Source organism: Eriocheir sinensis, chromosome 68 (genome assembly GCF_024679095.1).
Source record: "Eriocheir sinensis breed Jianghai 21 chromosome 68, ASM2467909v1, whole genome shotgun sequence".
NCBI classification, from domain to species: Eukaryota; Metazoa; Arthropoda; class Malacostraca; order Decapoda; family Varunidae; genus Eriocheir; species Eriocheir sinensis.
Genome location: NC_066576.1, coordinates 4,662,147 through 4,682,656, shown reverse-complemented (window position 1 = coordinate 4,682,656; position 20,510 = coordinate 4,662,147). Strand labels below are relative to the sequence as shown.

General features: G+C 43.0%; 1 protein-coding gene and 2 long non-coding RNA genes across 7 annotated transcripts in view; all 3 read left to right on the top strand.

Moving 5' to 3' along the window:
- The window catches only part of LOC126988194 (myosin light chain kinase, smooth muscle-like), a 37,267-nt gene that overhangs the window by 1,100 nt on the left and 15,657 nt on the right, over positions 1-20,510 (top strand). For 2 of the 3 annotated variants that reach the window (XM_050846082.1, XM_050846084.1), the window contains exons 3-16: positions 1,106-1,238; positions 2,380-2,536; positions 3,062-3,181; positions 6,438-6,542; positions 9,399-9,530; positions 10,095-10,292; positions 10,522-10,690; positions 14,354-14,507; positions 14,849-14,963; positions 15,109-15,309; positions 16,521-16,834; positions 18,216-18,353; positions 19,021-19,161; positions 19,534-19,779. In XM_050846082.1, the coding sequence (XP_050702039.1) occupies positions 1,106-1,238; positions 2,380-2,536; positions 3,062-3,181; positions 6,438-6,542; positions 9,399-9,530; positions 10,095-10,292; positions 10,522-10,690; positions 14,354-14,507; positions 14,849-14,963; positions 15,109-15,309; positions 16,521-16,834; positions 18,216-18,353; positions 19,021-19,161; positions 19,534-19,779 (2,323 nt within the window). The remainder of the gene's footprint in view (positions 1-1,105; positions 1,239-2,379; positions 2,537-3,061; positions 3,182-6,437; positions 6,543-9,398; positions 9,531-10,094; positions 10,293-10,521; positions 10,691-14,353; positions 14,508-14,848; positions 14,964-15,108; positions 15,310-16,520; positions 16,835-18,215; positions 18,354-19,020; positions 19,162-19,533; positions 19,780-20,510) is intronic. The other variant, XM_050846083.1, reaches the window with a different exon arrangement.
- Positions 1,255-2,373, top strand: LOC126988201 (uncharacterized). Its single transcript, XR_007741707.1, has 3 exons — positions 1,255-1,676; positions 1,754-2,103; positions 2,200-2,373. It is a non-coding gene; the product is annotated as an uncharacterized LOC126988201 (long non-coding RNA).
- On the top strand, positions 3,206-6,431 carry LOC126988199 (uncharacterized). Of its 3 annotated transcripts, none has more exons than XR_007741705.1 (4): positions 3,206-4,063; positions 4,495-5,431; positions 5,555-5,771; positions 6,014-6,431. It is a non-coding gene; the product is annotated as an uncharacterized LOC126988199 (long non-coding RNA). The 3 variants fall into 3 exon arrangements; XR_007741704.1 differs by having other exon boundaries at positions 5,555-5,957; positions 6,204-6,431; XR_007741703.1 differs by having other exon boundaries at positions 5,555-6,431.

Sequence of the window (20,510 nt, the reverse complement as noted above, 5' to 3'; positions counted from 1 at the left end):
GTAGGGAAGGGAAAGGAGAGGAAGGAAAGGGAGAGGAAGGGAAGGGAGAGGAAGGAAAGGGAGAGGAAGGGAAGGGAGAGGAAGGGAAGGGATATGAGAGGTAGGGAAGGGAAGGGAGAGAAAGGAAAGGGAGAGGAAGAAAGGTTGTTTAGTCTCTAATAATCCTCAATACACTTTCCGCAACGTCGTATGAAGTGAGGGAGTCTTGATTGCTGTCATGAATAGCCAACTGATGTCTTTTTAACAAACTTGGCATCATAATCATATTCTGTATAGCGCAATAAGTGTTAGAATGAAGCAAATGATTGAAAGGAAGAGAAGGTACACTCCCCAATATGCTTCGTCCCTCCTTCCCTCCGTATCAAATTATCAGAGAAAGTGTAATTTGACGGTCTAGATGATTCTGTGACCATTGAACCCTTACCAGATAACTCCCTCCCCTTCCCCCCTCCTTCCCCTCCCATTCCCCCCGGCCTCTTCCCATATGCAGTCCTCAAGATATACGTCACATATCCGTTCAGTGCTCCTAGTGAACCGCTCTGAACCACCGTGAAGCCTGGATTGCCACGCCGCCTCCCGGGATGTTTAAGTTTAGAGATACTGCCTGGTTCGTGGAAAGTTTTGGAAAGTTTCGTTTAGTCGGTGCAACATCTGTGGTCATATGCCGTAGAGAGAGAGACAGGAGGGGAAGGAATTATAGGAGAAGGGAACAGACCCCAGGAGACGGGACACAACCCCTGATTAATACCTGTGTGAGTGAGTGAGTGATTGAGTGATTAAATGATTGATTGATTAAATGATTGATTGAATGATTGATTGAATGATTGATTGACTGAATGACTGACTGACTGACTGACTGATTTTAGCTCGTGAAAGATGCAAAATGAAACCACAAAAATTTGATTACATACAATGGAAGGGACACGAGAGAGAAGATAGATAAAAAGATAGACAGATAGATAAAGATAAGCAGATATATAATGAGAGAGAAATAGATCAGAATTCGTAGGTATCCAAGTCGTACCACCAGAAAAGAATACATACATAACCTTCGAGGGCCCAAAACTAACCCCGTGCGGAACCTCAATCGCCCCTTCCCCGGCAGCGTGATGGAGCGAGTGCCGTTGGTGACGCGGCCGCTGCAGGACATTCGCTGCTGTGACGGAGACTCAGTGACACTCGAGGCTCAGGTGGACGCTCCCAAGAACTCCACGATACGCTGGGAGAAGCAGGGCAAGGTGAGTGGCTGAACCAGTAACACCGTAGCCATTAGACCGTTTGGCGATCCCTAACCTCAGACACGTGGTTGGATGCGGTGTGCGAGCCTGTATGACGCTTTTCTTGATGTTTGTAAAGGGATGAAAGGAAGACTGAGAATGAGAGAGATCGAATGAGAGAATGAGAATACGAGAGAATGAGGGAGATAATGGTAATGTAAGTAAGGTTCTGGTATTATAAGAGGAGACTAAGACGAGTTGCTAAGAGTGTGTTAGATTTTCAGAGTAAATAGGGGTAATGTTAAATGGGGTTCTGGTAGCATAAGAGAAAGATAGATTAAACTCGCAGCAAGGAGTGTTAGATTTTCAGACTCTACTCTATGTTAAGTAGGGTTCTGGTAGCATAAGAGAAAGAAATGTTAGACCTGTAGCAAGGAGTGTTAGATTTTCAGAGTAGAGGTCATGTTAAATAGGGTTCTGGTAGCTTAAGAGAAAGATAGATTAAACTCGCAGTATGTTAGATTTTCAGAATAGAGGTTATGTTAAATAGGGTTCTGGTAGCATAAGAGAAAGAAATGTTAGACCCGTAGCAAGGAGTGTTAGATTTTCAGAGTAGAGGTCATGTTAAATAGGGTTCTGGTAGCATAAGAGAAGACTCGTAGCAATGAATGTGTTAAGTGTTCAGAGTAAAGAAAGATAGAGTAAATAGAGTTAAGAGTTGAGTAATTGAAAAAGTACTGGTTTACTAATAGAAGAGAAGTGGAAAATCTAAATAATGTATGATTCAGCGTTTCTCATCTCACCATAACTTACGAAATATTGTCAGCTCACTCACATATCCTAACCTCCCTCACTCCCTTCCCTCCCAAGATGAATGTGTGACCATGTTTCTCGTATCGCCATAACTTAGAAACATTATCATCTCACTCAGATATCCTAACCTCCCTCACTCCCTTCCCTCCCAAGATGAATGCGTGACCAGTGTTTCTCGTATCGCCATAACTTAGAAACATTATCATCTCACTCAGATATCCTAACCTCCCTCACTCCCTTCCCTCCCAAGATGAATGTGTGACCATGTTTCTCGTATCACCATAACTTAGAAACATTATCATCTCACTCAGATATCCTAACCTCCCTCCATCCCTCTCTCCCATGGCAGCTGCTCAAACTCGGCGGTGACCTGGAGAGCGAATGGGACGGGTCACGGGTGAGGCTGAGGATCCGTGAGGTATATCCCGAGGACGAAGGGGAGTACTCCTGCATCATCCTCGGCGACCAGGGCAAGGCGGTCACCTCGGCAACCCTCGTAGTGGAGAGTGAGTGCCCGGCGTGGTGTGCTTGTGTGTGTGGGTGTTATGTGGTGACCAACAGGAGTGTGTGATGTGTTTAGATATGCTGTTACTTTGGGACCAGTTATCCAGTAGCCTACTTTTAATCTCTCGTTTAAATTATTATTATTATTATTATTATTATTATTATTATTATATTTGACAAGGCTTTCGTAGGAGTTGTGAGCATTTCCAGGAGTAGTTTTATGACCCAAAAAGAATATTAATAACGTTGTGATTAATGTTATTTCAACGTTCATGTTACAGAAGCCTTGTCTCACTACCACCAGGGTCAAAGAACTACCCCTGGCGATGCCCAAACTACCCGTGAAAGCGTTGTCAAAGTTGTGTTCTTGGGCCTTGGAAGGTTTGACAATATGGCACCGATCTTTGCCGCAAAAATACGAGTGTTATTCCTCTTGTGTAGCTTATTCTCTCTCCCTCACTGAATTACTACCGACTCATATGGCGTAATGATTATCCCGTGTTCTGATATAGTAATTCTCCCCGCAGTGGCTGATGATAAGGAGAACGACGTGACGGTCCAGCTCGATCACCGCCCGGACCTCTCGCGCCGCACAACACCCTCGCGCACGACACCATCCCGCTATTCGCGCTCGCCTTCCTTCCAGCGTGAGTACTCCACCGTTGCCAGCTTATCATACTCCGGGCCATAGCTATTGCCAAAAAACACCGATAATCAACCACTTTAACGATAACTATATATGAAGGCAGTTACTGGGGTCAAGGAGGCAGGTTTTGGGTGGGATATCAGCAAACATAAGAGGCTGAGTACGGCAATCTGGCAACGTTGGTACTGATGCGCGTGACCCCTCTGGGCGGCGCAGTTTCCCTTTTGACCGTAGACTTGGGGATTTTGTGCCTCATTGGGTTGTTTTTTGGGGGGTTAGTGAGTTATTTTTTCTGTTAGGGGGGATGTTAAGGGTTTACTGAAGGGGTTGGTAGTAGTAGTAGTAGTAGTAGTAGTAGTAGTAGTGTAGTAGTAGTTTTATTATTATTATTATTATTATTATTATTATTATTATTATTATTATTATTATATTACTGCTTGCTCTGTTAAAGATCAAAATGGCCCTTCTTATTCATAAAGTTATAAATATATTTCAATAATACTTCTGTACATAAAAAGTCTTCTACTAATCAATCGAATGAAGTTAGATATAAGTTCAGTAAAATCAATAACATCACTCTTTTTGTATATAAATCTCTGTGGCTTAACTCACTTCTGTTGGAAAAGATTAAAATTATTGTAGAAGTATTTTAAGGAGAGTGAGGAGAGACTTGGCAGTACTTTTTATTGGTTGCTGAAAAGATATATAAATGTACTATGTTAAGGTATTTGAGGAGAGTGAGGAGAGACTTGACAGTACTTTTTATTGGCATCTGAAAAAGATATATAAATGTACTATGTTAAGGTATTTGAGGAGAGTGAGGAGAGACTTGGTAGTACTTTATATTGGTAGCTGAAAAGATATATTAATGTACTATGCTAAGGTATTTGAGGAGAGTGAGGAGAGACTTGACAGTACTTTTTATTGGCATCTGAAAAAGATATATAAATGTACTATGTTAAGGTATTTGAGAGAGAGGAATATTAATGTACTATGCTAAGGTATTTGAGGAGAGGAGGAGACTTGGTGGCTTTTATTGGCATCTGAAAAAGATATATAAATGTACTATGTTAAGGTATTTGAGGAGAGTGAGGAGAGACTTGGTAGTACTTTATATTGGTAGCTTAAAAGATATATTAATGTACTATGCTAAGGTATTTGAGGAGAGTGAGGAGAGACTTGGCAGTACTTTTTATTGGCAGCTGAAAAAGATATATAAATGTACTATGTTAAGGTATTTGAGGAGAGTGAGGAGGGACTTGGTAGTACTTTATATTGGTAGCTTAAAAAGATATATTAATGTACTATGCTAAGGTATTTGAGGAGAGTGAGGAGAGACTTTTTGATACTCTAAAGGGATAGATTAGGAGGATGAAAGATTAGAAGCTGTGAATGGAAAGAGTAAGCGAGGGAGAGAGTAAGGTGTGGGAGTAGGAGGGATAGAGAATAAGGAGGAGGGAGAGAGAGTAAGGAGAGAGAGTAAGGAGGGAGAGTAAGGAGGGGAGAGAGTTAGGAGGGAAAGAGAGTTAGGAGGGAAAGAGAGTAAGGAAAAGAAAGTAAGGGGAGGAAAGAGTAAAGAAAAGTAAAGAGTAAGGGGTTGAAGAGAAAGAAAGGAGTTAGAGAAAGAGTAAGATGCAATACTATATGTGAAGAGAGAGCAGAGAGCAGAGAGAGAGTCCTACTTCATACACAGACCACTATATCATGTGTGAGGAAGATAACAGGAGAGATAATATATACAAATACCTCGATAAGAGACATGATTGGTTTCCCAAGTGTGATTCTGTGGCCAGGTCAGGGATACCAGAACCTCAGAGTTTTCAGACGTAACATCAGAGCTATAGAGAGAGAGAAATAGATTAGGTGTTTGTGGGAGTGGAGGTGAAGTTAAGACATGAAGTTAGCATTGAAAGGAAGTAGTGTGGGAATGTATGGATCAGAGTGGTAGTGGTAGGTGGTAGGTGGTTAGAGGTAGATGTAGAACTAGGTGGTATGGTATGGAGGTGGTGATGGGAGACAGAGGTACTGGTAAGTGGTTAGAGGTAGTGGTGGTAGTTGGTGGTAAGGTATGAAGGTGGTGGTAGCAAGTAGAGGTAGAGGTTAGAGTTAGTGGTGGTGGTAGGTGGTAAAGTCTGAAGGTGGTGGTGGTGTCAGGTAGAGGTGGTTCAGAGTTAGTGGTGGTATGGTCGAGTAAAGATGGCAGGGGCAAGTAGAGGTAGAGGTAGGTGATTAGAGTTAGTGGTGGTGGTAGGTGGTAAAGTCTGAAGGTGGTGGTGGTGTCAGGTAGAGGTGGTTCAGAGTTAGTGGTGTTATGGTCGAATAAAGATGACAGGGGCAAGTAGAGGTAGAGGTAGGTGATTAGAGTTAGTGGTAGTTGGGTTCAGCGTGTTGACTATTCCCATGAAGGTATTGCTAAAACGAAGAAAATATGATGGTAGTGGTGAGTAGAGGTAGTGGTAGCTGGTTAGTGTTAGTGATGGTAGTCAGTGGATTGAGAGTAGTGGTCGTGCAGATGAAGATACCACTAACAGGAAGGAAACAGTGGGTAGATGAAAGAGGCAGTGGTGGGTGATTAGAGTTAGTGGTTAGAGGTGGTGAGTTAGTGGTGGCTGTCTTGCAGGTGAAGGTAGTGCTGAAAGGGAGGGAATGATGTACAAATGGGATGGTGAGAGAAAGTAGTGTTAGTGGTAGGGGAGTTAGAGTTAGTGGTTAGAGGTAGAGGTAAGTGCATGGTGTGAGTAGTGGCCGTATAGATGAAGGTAATACTGAAAGGAAAGGTGATGATAAAAAAAATAGTGGTAGGTGATTAAGAGTTAGTGGTTAGTGGTTAGAGGTGGTTAGAGTTAGTGGTGGCTGTCTTGCAGGTGAAGGTAGTGTTGAAAAGCAGGGAATAATGTGCAAATGGGGTGGTGAGAGAAAGTAGTGTTAGTGGTAGGGGAGTTAGAGTTAGAGTTAGAGGTTAGAGGTAGAGATAAGTGATGTTAGTAGTGGCCATATAGATGAAGGTAATACTGAAAGGAAAGGTGGTGATAAAAAGTAGTGGTAGGTGATTGAGTTAGAGGTTAGTGGTTATAGGTTAGTGGTTAGAGGTGGTTAGAGTTAGTGGTGGCTGTCTTGCAGGTGAAGGTAGTGTTGAAAAGCAGGGAATAATGTGCAAATGGGGTGGTGAGAGAAAGTAGTGTTAGTGGTAGGGGAGTTAGAGTTAGAGTTAGAGGTTAGTGGTTAGAGGTGGTGAGTTAGTGGTGGCTGTCTTGCAGGTGAAGGTAGTGCTCACTCATGGGCTGGCGTTGGCTGGCGAGAACCCTCCATCACTGTCTCCCACTGGCGGCCCCTCTCGCGCGGCTCATCCCCACTACTGCTAGGTCAGCCCTGCCCTCCTCCGCCCCGCCCTGACCCTCTCACATAGCACCCTTACTACATGAGTGTCCCTAATACTTCACACAATGTCCCTGGTACCTCGGACTGTTCCCCTGCCTCCCCACACACAAGCGCACATAAGCACCCCTTCATGTGTGCCCCTAATAGCACACACAACACTCCTGCTGCCTCGGACTGTTCCCCTGCCTCTCCACACACAAGCACACATAAGCACCCCTTCATGTGTGCCCCTAATAGCACACACAACACTCCTGCTGCCTCGGACTGTTCCCCTTCCTCCCCACACACAAGCACACATAAGCACCCCTTCATGTGTGCCCCTAATAGCACACACAACACTCCTGCTGCCTCGGACTGTTCCCCTTCCTCCCCACACAAAAGCACACATAAGCACCCCTTCATGTGTGCCCCTAATAGTACACACAACACTCCTGCTGCCTCGGACTGTTCCCCTTCCTCCCCACACACAAGCACACATAAGCACCCCTTCATGTGTGCCCCTAATAGCACACACAACATCCCTGCTGCCTCGGACTGTTCCCCTGCCTCCCCACACAAAAGCACACATAAGCACCCCTTCATGTGTGCCCCTAATAGCACACACAACACTCCTGCTGCCTCGGACTGTTCCCCTTCCTCCCCACACAAAAGCACACATAAGCACCCCTTCATGTGCGCCCCTAAGAGCACACACAACACTCCTGCTGCCTCGGACTGTTCCCCTTCCTCCCCACACACAAGCACACATAAGCACCCCTTCATGTGTACCCCTAATAGCACACACAACACTCCTGCTGCCTCGGACTGTTCCCCTTCCTGCACACACACACACACACACACACACACACACACACACACACACACACACACACACACACAGACATCCCTCAACACAACATCCCTGCCACCTCACACAGTTCCCTTTAATCTACATACACAGCACATTTATCCCAACATGACAGCCACATATATGCTTACACACATGCAACATTCACAGCTCGTCTATTCCCACATGACAACCATATATCCACACACATGCCTCTTGAAGTGACCACATTCATTATACCAAGCCTTCCCCACCTCACCCCTGCAACTCACACCCAGAAACACTCCCTCCCAGTTCACCGAGAGGCCTTTCCACCCATTGCTTGTCCCTCCCTTGCCATACAGATGAAAACTCCCACACCCAGTAGCATTAAGTTAACCACTCGGTCAGTTTGGGCCCGGCAGCCTTAGCACCAAACCAGTTTTCACGACAACACGGACCTTGGATTGGTTTCTGAGCTTGGTATAACACAGAGGCAGTTTTGGAGTGACGTAACAATTGACAGTACCCAGTTTGCCTATTTTGGGGGGAAGGGAGATAACAATAGACATGAGTGTACCCAATTTACATCATTTTGCTACAGAGAACCACAACTTAACCATTGACATAACAGTGTACCCAATTTACATTATTGTGGGATGGAGAACCACATACTCTTAGTCTTAACCCGGTAGCAGCGACGGGCCAAATTTGTGGCTTTACCGTGTAGCAGCGACAGGCCAAATTTGTGCCATGATATAAACCCCAAAAAATAGATGATACATAATCTGATCACAAACGCTTTGATATATATTATGAAATGGTTTGTGTGAGGGGTGATTTTTTCTCATTTTTCTCGCTTGGAGGGACCATTAAGAAACATGATCCCCGCTGCTACCGGGTTAAATCTCAGTGATAAGGAAGCATGGGTCTTGTGTCTCTGTACTAACTGGTGTGGTATCTTCTGTAACAAGCTCATCTTTTCTCTCCTACAGCTAACATGTGGAAGCCTTGGGTAACTTCCTATGATGGTTTTGATATGTTTATAATGAGCTGCAACAGTGAACATTCAGACCTGACCTTGCTTTCCTCTAATTCTTGGTCTAGTGTGGGTGTTATTGATGTGATGAGTGTGTGGAGCATGACTGAGGTGGTGGTGGTGATGATGATGATGAGGAGGAGGAGGAGGAGGAGTAGTGATGTTTACCAAGCCTTAACTAAGCATGCATGTGTCTCCCTATAGCACACAACTGGTTAGCTTCTTCCTCTTCTTCCTCTCTCACAGACACGTATATTCTTTATCCTCATTAAAAACCTTGTTGCTAGCTTTTTGAACGCTGCTGAAATACCTCGCTAAAAGTCTATCTTCTTGTTTCCATATGTCTGAGAAGTTCATTGTTTTACAGCTAATAGGGCGGTCACTTTTCCCAACCACTTGCTTCAGCCTTTCAATTCCTGTTATAATCAAGATCGTCTTCAGCGTTTCAGTTCTGTAAATGCATGTAAACAATTTTCTTTTCTGTAGCCGCAAGCAATTCCCTCATTTCAGAACTTGTGTAGAACTTGTCATAGCCATTTCATCTTCCTGTTATAATCAAGTTCATCTTCAGTGTTTCAAATCCTTAGACGTTTGTGAACTATTTTCTTTTCTGTAGCTGCAAGTAATTCCCTCATTTCAGAACTTGTGTAGAACTTGTCATAGCCATTTCATCTTCCTGTTATAATCAAGTTCATCTTCAGTGTTTCAAATCCTTAGACGTTTGTGAACTATTTACTTTTCTGTAGCTGCAAGTAATTCCCTCATTTCAAAACTTGTGTGGTAATTTTTGTCATAGCCATTTCATCTTCCTGTTATAATCATGTTTGTCTTCACTGTTTCAAATCCTCAAATGTAGCAACAGCAAGCAATTCCCTCACTTCAAAACCTGTGTAGTACTTGTCTCCTTTCTACTTTGTGTATTCTGACCTTGTTTCCCACCTCGATCTCAACCTGTATGTCTAAATAAACCCTGACCTGTTTTCTGCCCACCTTCAGCGCGCCGCCGCACCCCCGACCCCATCCCTCGCTCCAAGGCTAAGCGCTCCCACGGCCCCAAGTTCTACTACATCCCACACGACCGCATTGTGGAGGAGGGAGAGACCGTCACCTTCCAGTGTGCCGTCAAGGGTAGGTTACAGGATGGAGGGCAGTGGTGTGAAGGTGTATATGTTTGGGGTTGAGTAGGAAGAGGTAGGCTGTAGGAGACATGAGACAAGGTGGTTTAGAAAGACTTATAGGAACTAGACTTCGATAGCGTCAGACATGGAGCGTACCAGCGTTAAGTGTGAGAGATGTAAGTTTTTATAGTAGCATAGAAAGAGGTAGGTTGTAGGAGATGTGAGACAAGGTGGTTTAGAAAGACTTATAGGAACTAGACTTTGATAGCATTAGGCATGGAAAGTACCAGTGTTGAGTGTGAGAGATGTAAGTTTTTATAGTAGCATAGCAAGAGATAGGTTGTAGGAGACCAGAGACAAGGTGGTTTAGAGAGACTTTTACAATGAACTCAATTACACCTCAGTCAAGCATATTACATCTTTGCCATTTAACTTGAGACCGACTTGAGATTGACTTGAGATACACTTTTAACACATGAGATCAACTTAAACACCAGACTGACTTTCCTACCAGCAGTACACACATTATCCACTATCAGACCTAACCTTGAGGCTCCTCCCCCACCCCCGCCAGGCCACCCAATCCCCCGAGCTGTGTGGGACAAGGACTCCCTCAAACTGCACGAGGGCGGCCGCTACAAGATGGAGGCTCGGGAGGAGACGAGGACGCTGGAGATCCCCAAGGTCACGCAGCAGGACGCCGGCCTCTACAGAGTAACCATTGAGAATGACCTCGGGCGGGAGCAAGCCACTGCCAGGCTCGATGTTATCAGTAAGTGCTTATCAGATATACTAATTCATCCCTTGTCCTGAATCTTGACTGAATGATGTCTCCTCTCCCCCGACAAAGCACTCTTGAGTAATGTGATTAGGATGAAAGTTGAACAAAAAAGCTTTCCTCTGATTCTTGGTCTCTCTTTACACTGTCATGGCCCACAACCCCCCTCCGACCACTGATACATTTACAACCCTAACACTGCCGTTCCGTTCCCCCCCAACAGAGGCCTCGGGCAACAAGTACGCCGGTCATGTGCGGTCCTGGTACTCTTCTCCTCTCACGCCACCGCAGTTCACCCGCTCCATGCCTTCCACGCGGGTGAGGGACGGAGGCCGGCTGTACCTCTCCACAGAGTACCGCGGCTCCCCAGTGCCTCGGGCCAAGTGGTACAGGTGAGTGTTAGGGGGACTTGCATTAGGATGTGATGATAATGGAAGTGAATCTAAAGTTGCACTGGAATTTTTTGTTTCCTTCGCTTCTCTATTCCCTTCCTCGTCTTCTCTTTTCTTCTTCACAAGGAGCAAGAGATCACCTGCATTGGATTAGAGATAGCTTTGTTTTTTAGTATGATTGTTTTCCCTTTTGTATGATTGTTTTTCCTTTTGTGTGATTGTTTTCCCTTTTGTATGATTGTTTTCCCTTTTGTATGATTGTTTTCCCTTTTGTATGATTGTTTTCCCTTTTGTGTGATTGTTTTCCCTTTTGTATGATTGTTTTCCCTTTTGTATGATTGTTTTCCCTTTTGTATGATTGTTTTCCCTTTTGTATGATTGTTTTCCCTTTTGTATCATTGTTTTCCCTTTTGTATGATTGTTTTCCCTTTTGTTTCATTTTTTTTCCCTTTTGTATGATTGTTTTCCCTTTTGTATGATTGTTTTCCCTTTTGTATGATTGTTTTCCCTTTTGTATGATTGTTTTCCCTTTTGTATGATTGTTTTCCCTTTTGTATGATTGTTTTCCCTTTTGTATGATTGTTTTCCCTTTTGTGTGATTGTTTTCCCTTTTGTGTGATTGTTTTCCCTTTTGTATGATTGTTTTCCCTTTTGTATGATTGTTTTCCCTTTTGTATGATTGTTTTCCCTTTTGTGTGATTGTTTTCCCTTTTGTATGATTGTTTTCCCTTTTGTATGATTGTTTTCCCTTTTGTATGATTGTTTTCCCTTTTGTATGATTGTTTTCCCTTTTGTATGATTGTTTTCCCTTTTGTATGATTGTTTTCCATTTTGTATGATTGTTTTCCCTTTAGTATCATTGTTTTCCCTTTAGTATCATTGTTTTCCCTTTAGTATGATTGTTTTCCCTTTTGTATGATTGTTTTCCCTTTTGTATGATTGTTTTCCCTTTTGTATGATTGTTTTCCCTTTTGTATGATTGTTTTCCCTTTAGTATGATTGTTTTCCCTTTTGTATGATTGTTTTCCCTTTAGTATGATTGTTTTCCCTTTTGTATGATTGTTTTCCCTTTTGTATCATTGTTTTCCCTTTTGTATGATTGTTTTCCCTTTTGTATGATTGTTTTCCCTTTAGTATGATTGTTTTCCCTTTAGTATGATTGTTTTCCCTTTTGTATGATTGTTTTCCCTTTTGTATGATTGTTTTCCCTTCTGTATGATTGTTTTCCCTTTTGTATGATTGTTTTCCCTTTTGTGTGATTGTTTTCCCTTTTGTATGATTGTTTTCCCTTTTGTGTGATTGTTTTCCCTTTTGTGTGATTGTTTTCCCTTTAGTATGATTGTTTTCCCTTTTGTATGATTGTTTTCCCTTTAGTATGATTGTTTTCCCTTTTGTATGATTGTTTTCCCTTTTGTATGATTGTTTTCCCTTTTGTATGATTGTTTTCCCTTTTGTATGATTGTTTTCCCTTTTGTATGATTTTTTTCCCTTTTGTATGATTGTTTTCCCTTTTGTATGATTGTTTTCACTTTTGTATGATTGTTTTCCCTTTTGTATGATTGTTTTCCCTTTTGTATGATTGTTTTCCCTTTTGTATGATTGTTTTCCCTTTTGTGTGATTGTTTTCCCTTTTGTATGATTGTTTTCCCTTTTGTATGATTGTTTTCCCTTTTGTATGATTGTTTTCCCTTTTGTATGATTGTTTTCCCTTTTGTATGATTGTTTTCCCTTTTGTATGATTGTTTTCCCTTTTGTATGATTGTTTTCCCTTTTGTATGATTGTTTTCCCTTTTGTATGATTGTTTTCCCTTTAGTATGATTGTTTTCCCTTTTGTATGATTGTTTTCCCTTTTGTATGATTGTTTTCCCTTTTGTATGATTGTTTTCCCTTTTGTGTGATTGTTTTCCCTTTTGTATGATTGTTTTCCTTTTTGTATGATTGTTTTCCCTTTTGTATGATTGTTTTCCCTTTTGTATGATTGTTTTCCCTTTTGTATGATTGTTTTCCTTTTTGTATGATTGTTTTCCCTTTTGTATGATTGTTTTCCCTTTTGTATGATTGTTTTCCCTTTTGTATGATTGTTTTCCCTTTTGTATCATTGTTTTCCCTTTTGTATGATTGTTTTCCCTTTTGTATGATTGTTTTCCCTTTTGTATGATTGTTTTCCCTTTAGTATGATTGTTTTCCCTTTTGTATCATTGTTTTCCCTTCTGTATGATTGTTTTCCCTTTAGTATCATATTTTTCCCTTTAGTATGATTGTTTTCCCTTTTGTATGATTGTTTTCCCTTTTGTATGATTGTTTTCCCTTTTGTGTGATTGTTTTCCCTTTTGTGTGATTGTTTTCCCTTTTGTATGATTGTTTTCCCTTTTGTATGATTGTTTTCCCCTTTTGTATGATTGTTTTCCCTTTTGTGTGATTTTTTTTCTCCTTTTTCATATCGGTAAACCTCTCATCTCACACACACCAGAATACCACATTGGGTGAATTTACTTGTGACCTGATTTCTTTTTTTTTAAACTTTCCGTCACTCACTTTCTCTCATCAGTGCATCTCTAATCCTCCCACAAATAAGAGTTAAGCTGCTTATCATGTTTTTAAAATGCTAAGACTCAGATTGCTGCCACAGATTGAAGAGATTACCTGCTTTAGATTAGACAGTTTTGCTTTATTTTGCATGATTTATCCCCTTATTCAAATTCATATACCTCCTTTGTGTGCTTGAGTTAGGTAGGTATGTGGGGTTGGGGCGTTGGATAAGGGAGGGTGCTGGGTCGAGGGTCGAGGGTGGTGTAGCCTAATCCGGTCACCCACATACAGAAACAGCAAAGGAGACGGCTCAAGGGCAACAAAAAGAGTGCAGAGAAAAAAAAGCCTGCTACTACATAACACACATTTTGTCTCCTTTCACACCAAACAGAATCACAAGTTGGGTTGAGGGGTGTTAAACTCTCTCCCACATACGCATAACACACATGGTTTAATTGTCTCCTTTCACGCCAAACAGAATCACGAGTTGGGTTGAGGGGTGTTAAACTCTCTCCCACATACGCATAACACACATGGTTTAATTGTCTCCTTTCACGCCAAACAGAATCACGAGTTGGGTTGAGGGGTGTTAAACTCTCTCCCACATACGCATAACACACATGGTTTGTCTCCTTTCACACCAAACAGAATCACGAGTTGGGTTGAGGTGTGTTAAACTCTCTCCCACATACGCATAACACACATGGTTTAATTGTCTCCTTTCACACCAAACAGAAATCACAAGTTGGGTTGAGGGGTGTTAAACTCTCTCCCACATACGCATAACACACATGGTTTGTCTCCTTTCGCGCCAAACAGAAATCAGAAGTTGGGTTGGGTGTGTTGAGTGAAGGGTTGAGGGAGTGTTATACTGTCTCCCACATATGCATAACACAAACGTTTAGTCTCCCACCACCAAACGGTAATCACGAGTTGGGTTGGGGTGTTGGATGAAGGGTCGAGGGAGTGTTATACTGTCTCCCACATATGCATAACACAAACGTTTAGTCTCCCACCACCAAACAGAAATCAGAAGTTGGGTTGGGTGTGTTGGATGAAGGGTCGAGGGGGGTGTTATACCATCTCCCACATGCTTATAACACACACGGTTTGTCTCCTTTCGCGCCAAACAGAAATCACGAGTTGCTGCCAATGTGTGAGGACTTCGTGCAGTGCTACGATGGGCGGACGGCCTCCCTGGAGATCCCTTCAGTCACCTCTGCGGACGCCGGAACCTATACTTGTGTGCTGGTCAACGATGCCGGCAAGACTGAATGTTCCTGTGAGGTCAGTTTCTTCTTACCTTCTGACATCCCTACCTTCTCTTCCTCCCTCCCGCAGCATCCACCCCAGTTTGCAGATGATAATGTTCATGCCTCCTCCTCGTCTTTTCCTCTGTGGTGGATAGTGGAGTGTTTCCCATGTGGTATTGGTGTGCTGGATATCCCCTCCCAAGGTGCAGGACTTTACATTTTTCTTCATGGAATTGTAGCAGCCACTTTTTGTTCCATTCCTGTGGCTTGGTGATGTCTTCTTGTAAGAAATCTGCCATCAAGGGGTTAAGTATTTTGTGTCCATGGCCTTGCATTGTCGCGTGATCTTTGTCGTAACCGAGAGCCTTGCCGCAGGTGGTGGTGGAGCATCACAACGGCAAGCACGAGCAGTCACCTTTCTTCCTACAAGAGCTCCAAGACTTGACTGTCCTCGACGGAGATGAGGTCACCCTTTCTGTCAAGCTCTCTGGTGAGTAAGGCTGATTGTATTTGACAGTGTAACTCCTATCTTGTTCTTCTGCATTTATCAAACAACACCTTCAACTTACTCTGATTTTCTATGTAATTCTATGTAATTCTGCTTACTCACACTTCACCCCATGCCCCCCACACAGGTACCCAGCCCATGAAGGTGGTCTGGGTGCGCAACGAAGAGGTCTTGCCCGACAGCCAGGACTTCCGCTACCAGGAGGACGGCAGCGGCATGCACTCACTGGTGATCCGAGACATCTTCCCCGAGGACGCCGGCGTGTACATCTGTGAGGCGTACAACTCCCATGGAGACGCCCACTGCTACTGTCGCCTCACAGTGCACGGTGAGTGAGGCAGCGGGCAGGGCAGGATGCTCGTCAAGGGCTAATGAGGTGGAGAGATGAGTACCAAAGCCAGCGTCAGCTATACCATATCCCACCAACTTTACCTACATACTTTTATTCCAGTTTGTACTCAGTGTGTGTTATCCCTGACCCCAAACTTCAGGCATTCTTGTAGTCACACGAGGAGCGACGTTTAAGCAATGTGCGTTATCTCAGAGCCCATAAACTTTCAGGCATTCACGCAGTACTGTGTTATCAGGTGACTCATCAAAACTAGTTCTTGACCTTCTGATAAATGACGAGTTTGTAAATACTCATTAGGTGATAGCGGGCGGTGATAAGATTCCGCTGCGAGATTAGAAACATTCCCTCAGTGTGTTAGTTGTTGCTGTCTTGAGTGGAGGTCTGCTTGGTCTCAATGGAAGGTGTGGTTTTGAGAGCAGTTTCGTTTTCAAGATTTCAAACTGTGATCAGAACTTTCCCTTCATGGTTTCAATAGCAGTTTCGTTTTCAAGATTTCAAACTGTGATCAGAACTTTCCCTTCATGGTTTCAATAGCAGTTTCGTTTTCAAGATTTCAAACTGTGATCAGAACTTTCCCTTCGTGGTTTTGAGAGCAGTTTCGTTTTCAAGATTTCAAACTGTGATCAGAAATATCCCTTCGTGGTTTTGAGGGCAGTTTCGTTTTCAAGATTTCAAACTGTGATCAGAACTTTCCCTTCATGGTTTTGAGGGCAGTTTCGTTTTCAAGATTTCAAACTGTGATCAGAACTTTCCCTTCGTGGTTTCAATAGCAGTTTCGTTTTCAAGATTTCAAACTGTGATCAGAAATATCCCTTCATGGTTTTGAGAGCAGTTTCGTTTTCAAGATTTCAAACTGTGATCAGAAATATCCCTTCGTGGTTTTGAGGGCAGTTTCGTTTTCAAGATTTCAAACTGTGATCAGAAATATCCCTTCATGGTTTTGAGGGCAGTTTCGTTTTCAAGATTTCAAACTGTGATCAGAAATATCCCTTCACTACATTGATTGATGCTGTCGTGAGGGGTGACTTGCTTGCTGTCTATAGGTGTGGTTTCAATAGCAGTTTCGTTTTCAAGATTTCGAACTGTGATCAGAAATTTCCCTTCACTACACTAATTGGTGCTGTCCTGAGGGGTGATTTGCTTGCTCTCTATGGACCCTGACCACTCTCGCTCCCATCTCCCTTCAGACCCGTGCGCCCTCCAGAACAGCCCGCCACAGATCGTCGGAGCCCTCACGCCCCTGGAGGTGGAGGAGGGCTCGGCGGCAAGGTTCTCCGTCACCGTGCATGGCTTCCCACAGCCCTCCGTGTCCTGGTTCTGTGACGGACGCAAACTTGACCCCACGCCCAGGATTAAGGTTGAGGCGGACAGTGACGCCGGGATCAGTGAACCAGTCAAGCATGTGCTGGGCATCCTCCACGCACTCTCCACGGACTCCGGCATCATCTCTGTGGTGGCCTCAAACTGCCTGGGTTCGGACACCACCACTACTACCCTCAAGGTGAGTCAGTGCTGGAGATGTGGAGGATGAGCAACGCATGAGTCAGGATCCAACGTATGTAGGAATCCACATAGAGGTATTAACACATGGAACAGCTTGCGGGAAGAGGTGGTGGAGGCGAGCAGTGTCCAGCAAATGAAGGAAAGGCTGGGTGGATGTAGATAAGGAGATGGGACTATTAGAGCTTAACTCGGCCCTGTAGACTACAAACAGGGAAATACATGTAAAAGTTGAGTTTTTAATGATTATTTTAGGGCCAAGTTTAGAAGGTCAACCTTGACGAGGATACTATTGTTCTAGAAAAATAACTTTATTACTCATTCAGATATTTCATAGCCTTGGGAGGTTGACTGCTACATTGCATCAACTATTAAAGGAGCACAAATAGTTAAGTTAATGCAGCTGTATGTGCACTTTACAGAGAAAAAGATCCTGAGTTATGAGATTTTACAGAGAAAAAGATCCTGAGTTATGAGATTTTACAGAGAAAAAGATCCTGAGTTATGAGATTTTACAGAGAAAAAGATCCTGAGTTATGAGATTTTACAGAGAAAAAAATCCTGAGTTATGAGATTTTACAGAGAAAAAAATCCTGAGTTATGAGATTTTACAGAGAAAAAAATCCTGAGTTATGAGATTTTACAGAGAAAAAAATCCTGAGTTATGAGATTTTACAGAGAAAAAAATCCCGAGTTATGAGATTTTACAGAGAAAAAAATCCCGAGTTATGAGATTTTACAGAGAAAAAAATCCTGAGTTATGAGATTTTACAGAGAAAAAAATCCTGAGTTATGAGATTTTACAGAGAAAAAAATCCAGAGTTATGAGATTTTACAGAGAAAAAAATCCTGAGTTATGAGATTTTACAGAGAAAAAAATCCCGAGTTATGAGATTTTACAGAGAAAAAAATCCTGAGTTATGAGATTTTACAGAGAAAAAAATCCTGAGTTATGAGATTTTACAGAGAAAAAAATCCTGAGTTATGAGATTTTACAGAGAAAAAAATCCTGAGTTATGAGATTTTACAGAGAAAAAAATCCTGAGTTATGAGATTTTACAGAGAAAAAAATCCTGAGTTATGAGATTTTACAGAGAAAAAAATCCTGAGTTATGAGATTTTACAGAGAAAAAAATCCTGAGTTATGAGATTTTACAGAGAAAAAAATCCTGAGTTATGAGATTTTACAGAGAAAAAAATCCTGAGTTATGAGATTTTACAGAGAAAAAAATCCTGAGTTATGAGATTTTTCAACATAGTGACACCAGAACCTTGGGCTTAATGCTGGTAAATTCATAAAAATATATTAACAATTATACCAATCCAACCTCTTAATGTCAGTTCATGTGTTCTAGAGGTAAAGGCATTTATCAACATTTCAGGTTCACCCGTACGCTCCCCTGAAGTCGAGTGAGAAGGAAACCACCAGTGCCTCCCCCACCACCACCACCACCACCACCACAGCCTCCATCACCACCTCAGACTCGCCGGCCCCAAGAATCAGGCCCTTGTTGAAAGAGGCAAGTGCAGCATTGCCAACTCCTTTTGTTTCCCCCGTCTTCTCTTCTTTCCCTCCTTTTCCTCTCTCTCCTTTCCTTCTCTCCGTAACCTCTCTTCCTTTCCTTCCCTTCCTTCCTTTCTTTCCTTCCTTCCTTTCCTCCATAACCTCTTCCTTTCCTTCGTAACCTCTCTTCCTTTCCTTCCCTTCCTTCCTTTCTTTCCTTCCTTCCTTTCCTCCATAACCTCTTCCTTTCCTTCGTAACCTCTCTTCCTTTCCTTTCCTCCTTTCCTTCCTTCCATCCTTTCCTTCCCTCCATCTCCTCTCTTCCTTTCCTCCCCTCCATTCCCTCTCTTCCCTACCTTCCATCAGTTCCCTTCTTTTTCCTTTCCTGCAAGCTTATATGTACATTTACCAATCAGTACCTCGGCTCAGTTCTCGAGATTAGCTATTTTCCTAACATTCTTTCTCATGACGAGCTCTACGTACATTTACCAATCAGTACATCAGCTCAGTTCTCACGATTAGCTTTTCATAATGTTCTTTCTTTTGGCAAGCTCATATGTGCCTACCAATCAGTTCCTCGGCTCAGTTCTCCATATTAAGTATTTCCCTGAAGCGAATATGTGCATGAATCGCCAAACACACTCTCCACCGTTTCCTGGCTAACCAAACCTTGCTGGGTACAGGTGGGCAGCACAGCATCACCCAGCACAGACTCGGCCTACTGCAGTGTTAGCCTGAGGGACTCCACCAGCGCCTGCAGCAGCTCCCTCTCCAACTTCAGTGAGCTGGAGGATGACCACACCGCCTCCAAGGACTCCTCCAAGGTGAGTCTCGTCCCATCCTTAGGTTCAGTCTGTCCTGCCTCCATGCTTCATCACGTACTCAAAACATCCACTCAACCTCTCAATATTTTCAGCCTTTCTAGTGTTATACCATCAGGGGACTTTCCTATACAAATCACATTGGTTCAGTCTGCTCTGCCTCCAAACATCCACTCCACATCCATGTCTCCATATTATCAGTGTTTCTAGTGCTATGCTATTGATGCCAGGGGACTTTTCCTGTACAAATTACATAGTTACAACATCCACTTCACAACATGTCTATATTTTAACCCTCTCTTCTGTTATGCCATCAATACTTGGATTTTCCTGTACAAATCATGTGTGTAACTCCATGGATCCATCTCTTTCCAGACCAAAACAGTGAAGTCCATAAGGTTCAAGGACGAGCCTGAGGATGTCCAGGATAACACAAATGGAGAAGCCAATGAAGAAGATGAGGAGGTGGAAGCGAATGAGGAAGAGGACGAGGAAGACGAAGAAACTGGTGTTGAAATCCTGGAGGGTCCTCGAGACATCACCGTTCTGAAGGGCCAGTCCGCCACCTTCACCGCCACCTTCACCGGCAACCCCAAGCCTGTTGTGTCCTGGCTGAAGAAGGTGAGTGTGGGCGGGACGGCTGTGGCTCAGGTAGTGTTTGGCCAGCAGGGAGACACACCTTTGACATAGACCTGATGATGTGTGTCTCAGGGCCACTTTCAAAGTCAGCGATCGATGCTATAGTTTTCCACGTGAAACTGGCCTATGGGTGCCTAGTGGTGGCTGCAGAGGAAGCGAGAGGTGTTGAGAGTGTGCGGCAAGGTGCAGAGCTAGGCTAACCCCGCAGCCGCCTCTACCCCATTGGCCAGTTTTATGTGGAAATACTACAGCAGCGATCGCCACCATTGGTAACGATGAAAACAAACAAAATGACTGTGAAAACGACCCTTATCCTCTGCACAGTTACCTCATAATGCTTGTCTTTGTGTTGCTCGAATGTTTGATGTTTAGTTTGGTTGTACTACTATGCTGTAAGCCATAAGAATCAAAAACGTACTTCACGCTGGTAAACTAAGCGAGTTCTACAATATAACTTTCAATAATAGTGCTGCAGTATTTTCCATTTATGTAAAACAGAGCTATTTCATCAACACTAATAAGACTTTCCCAATTAGCCTGGCTTTCATACACTGGTAACTTGCTGCTTCAAATGAAATAAAGATTACCTTAAAGCAGAGGATCAAAACAGATTTCAAAGGTCATAATAGGTTATAATAGATCACGTATTAAGTTTTTTGTGCTTTTAATGCATATTTCACACACACACACACACACACACAAAAAGATTCATG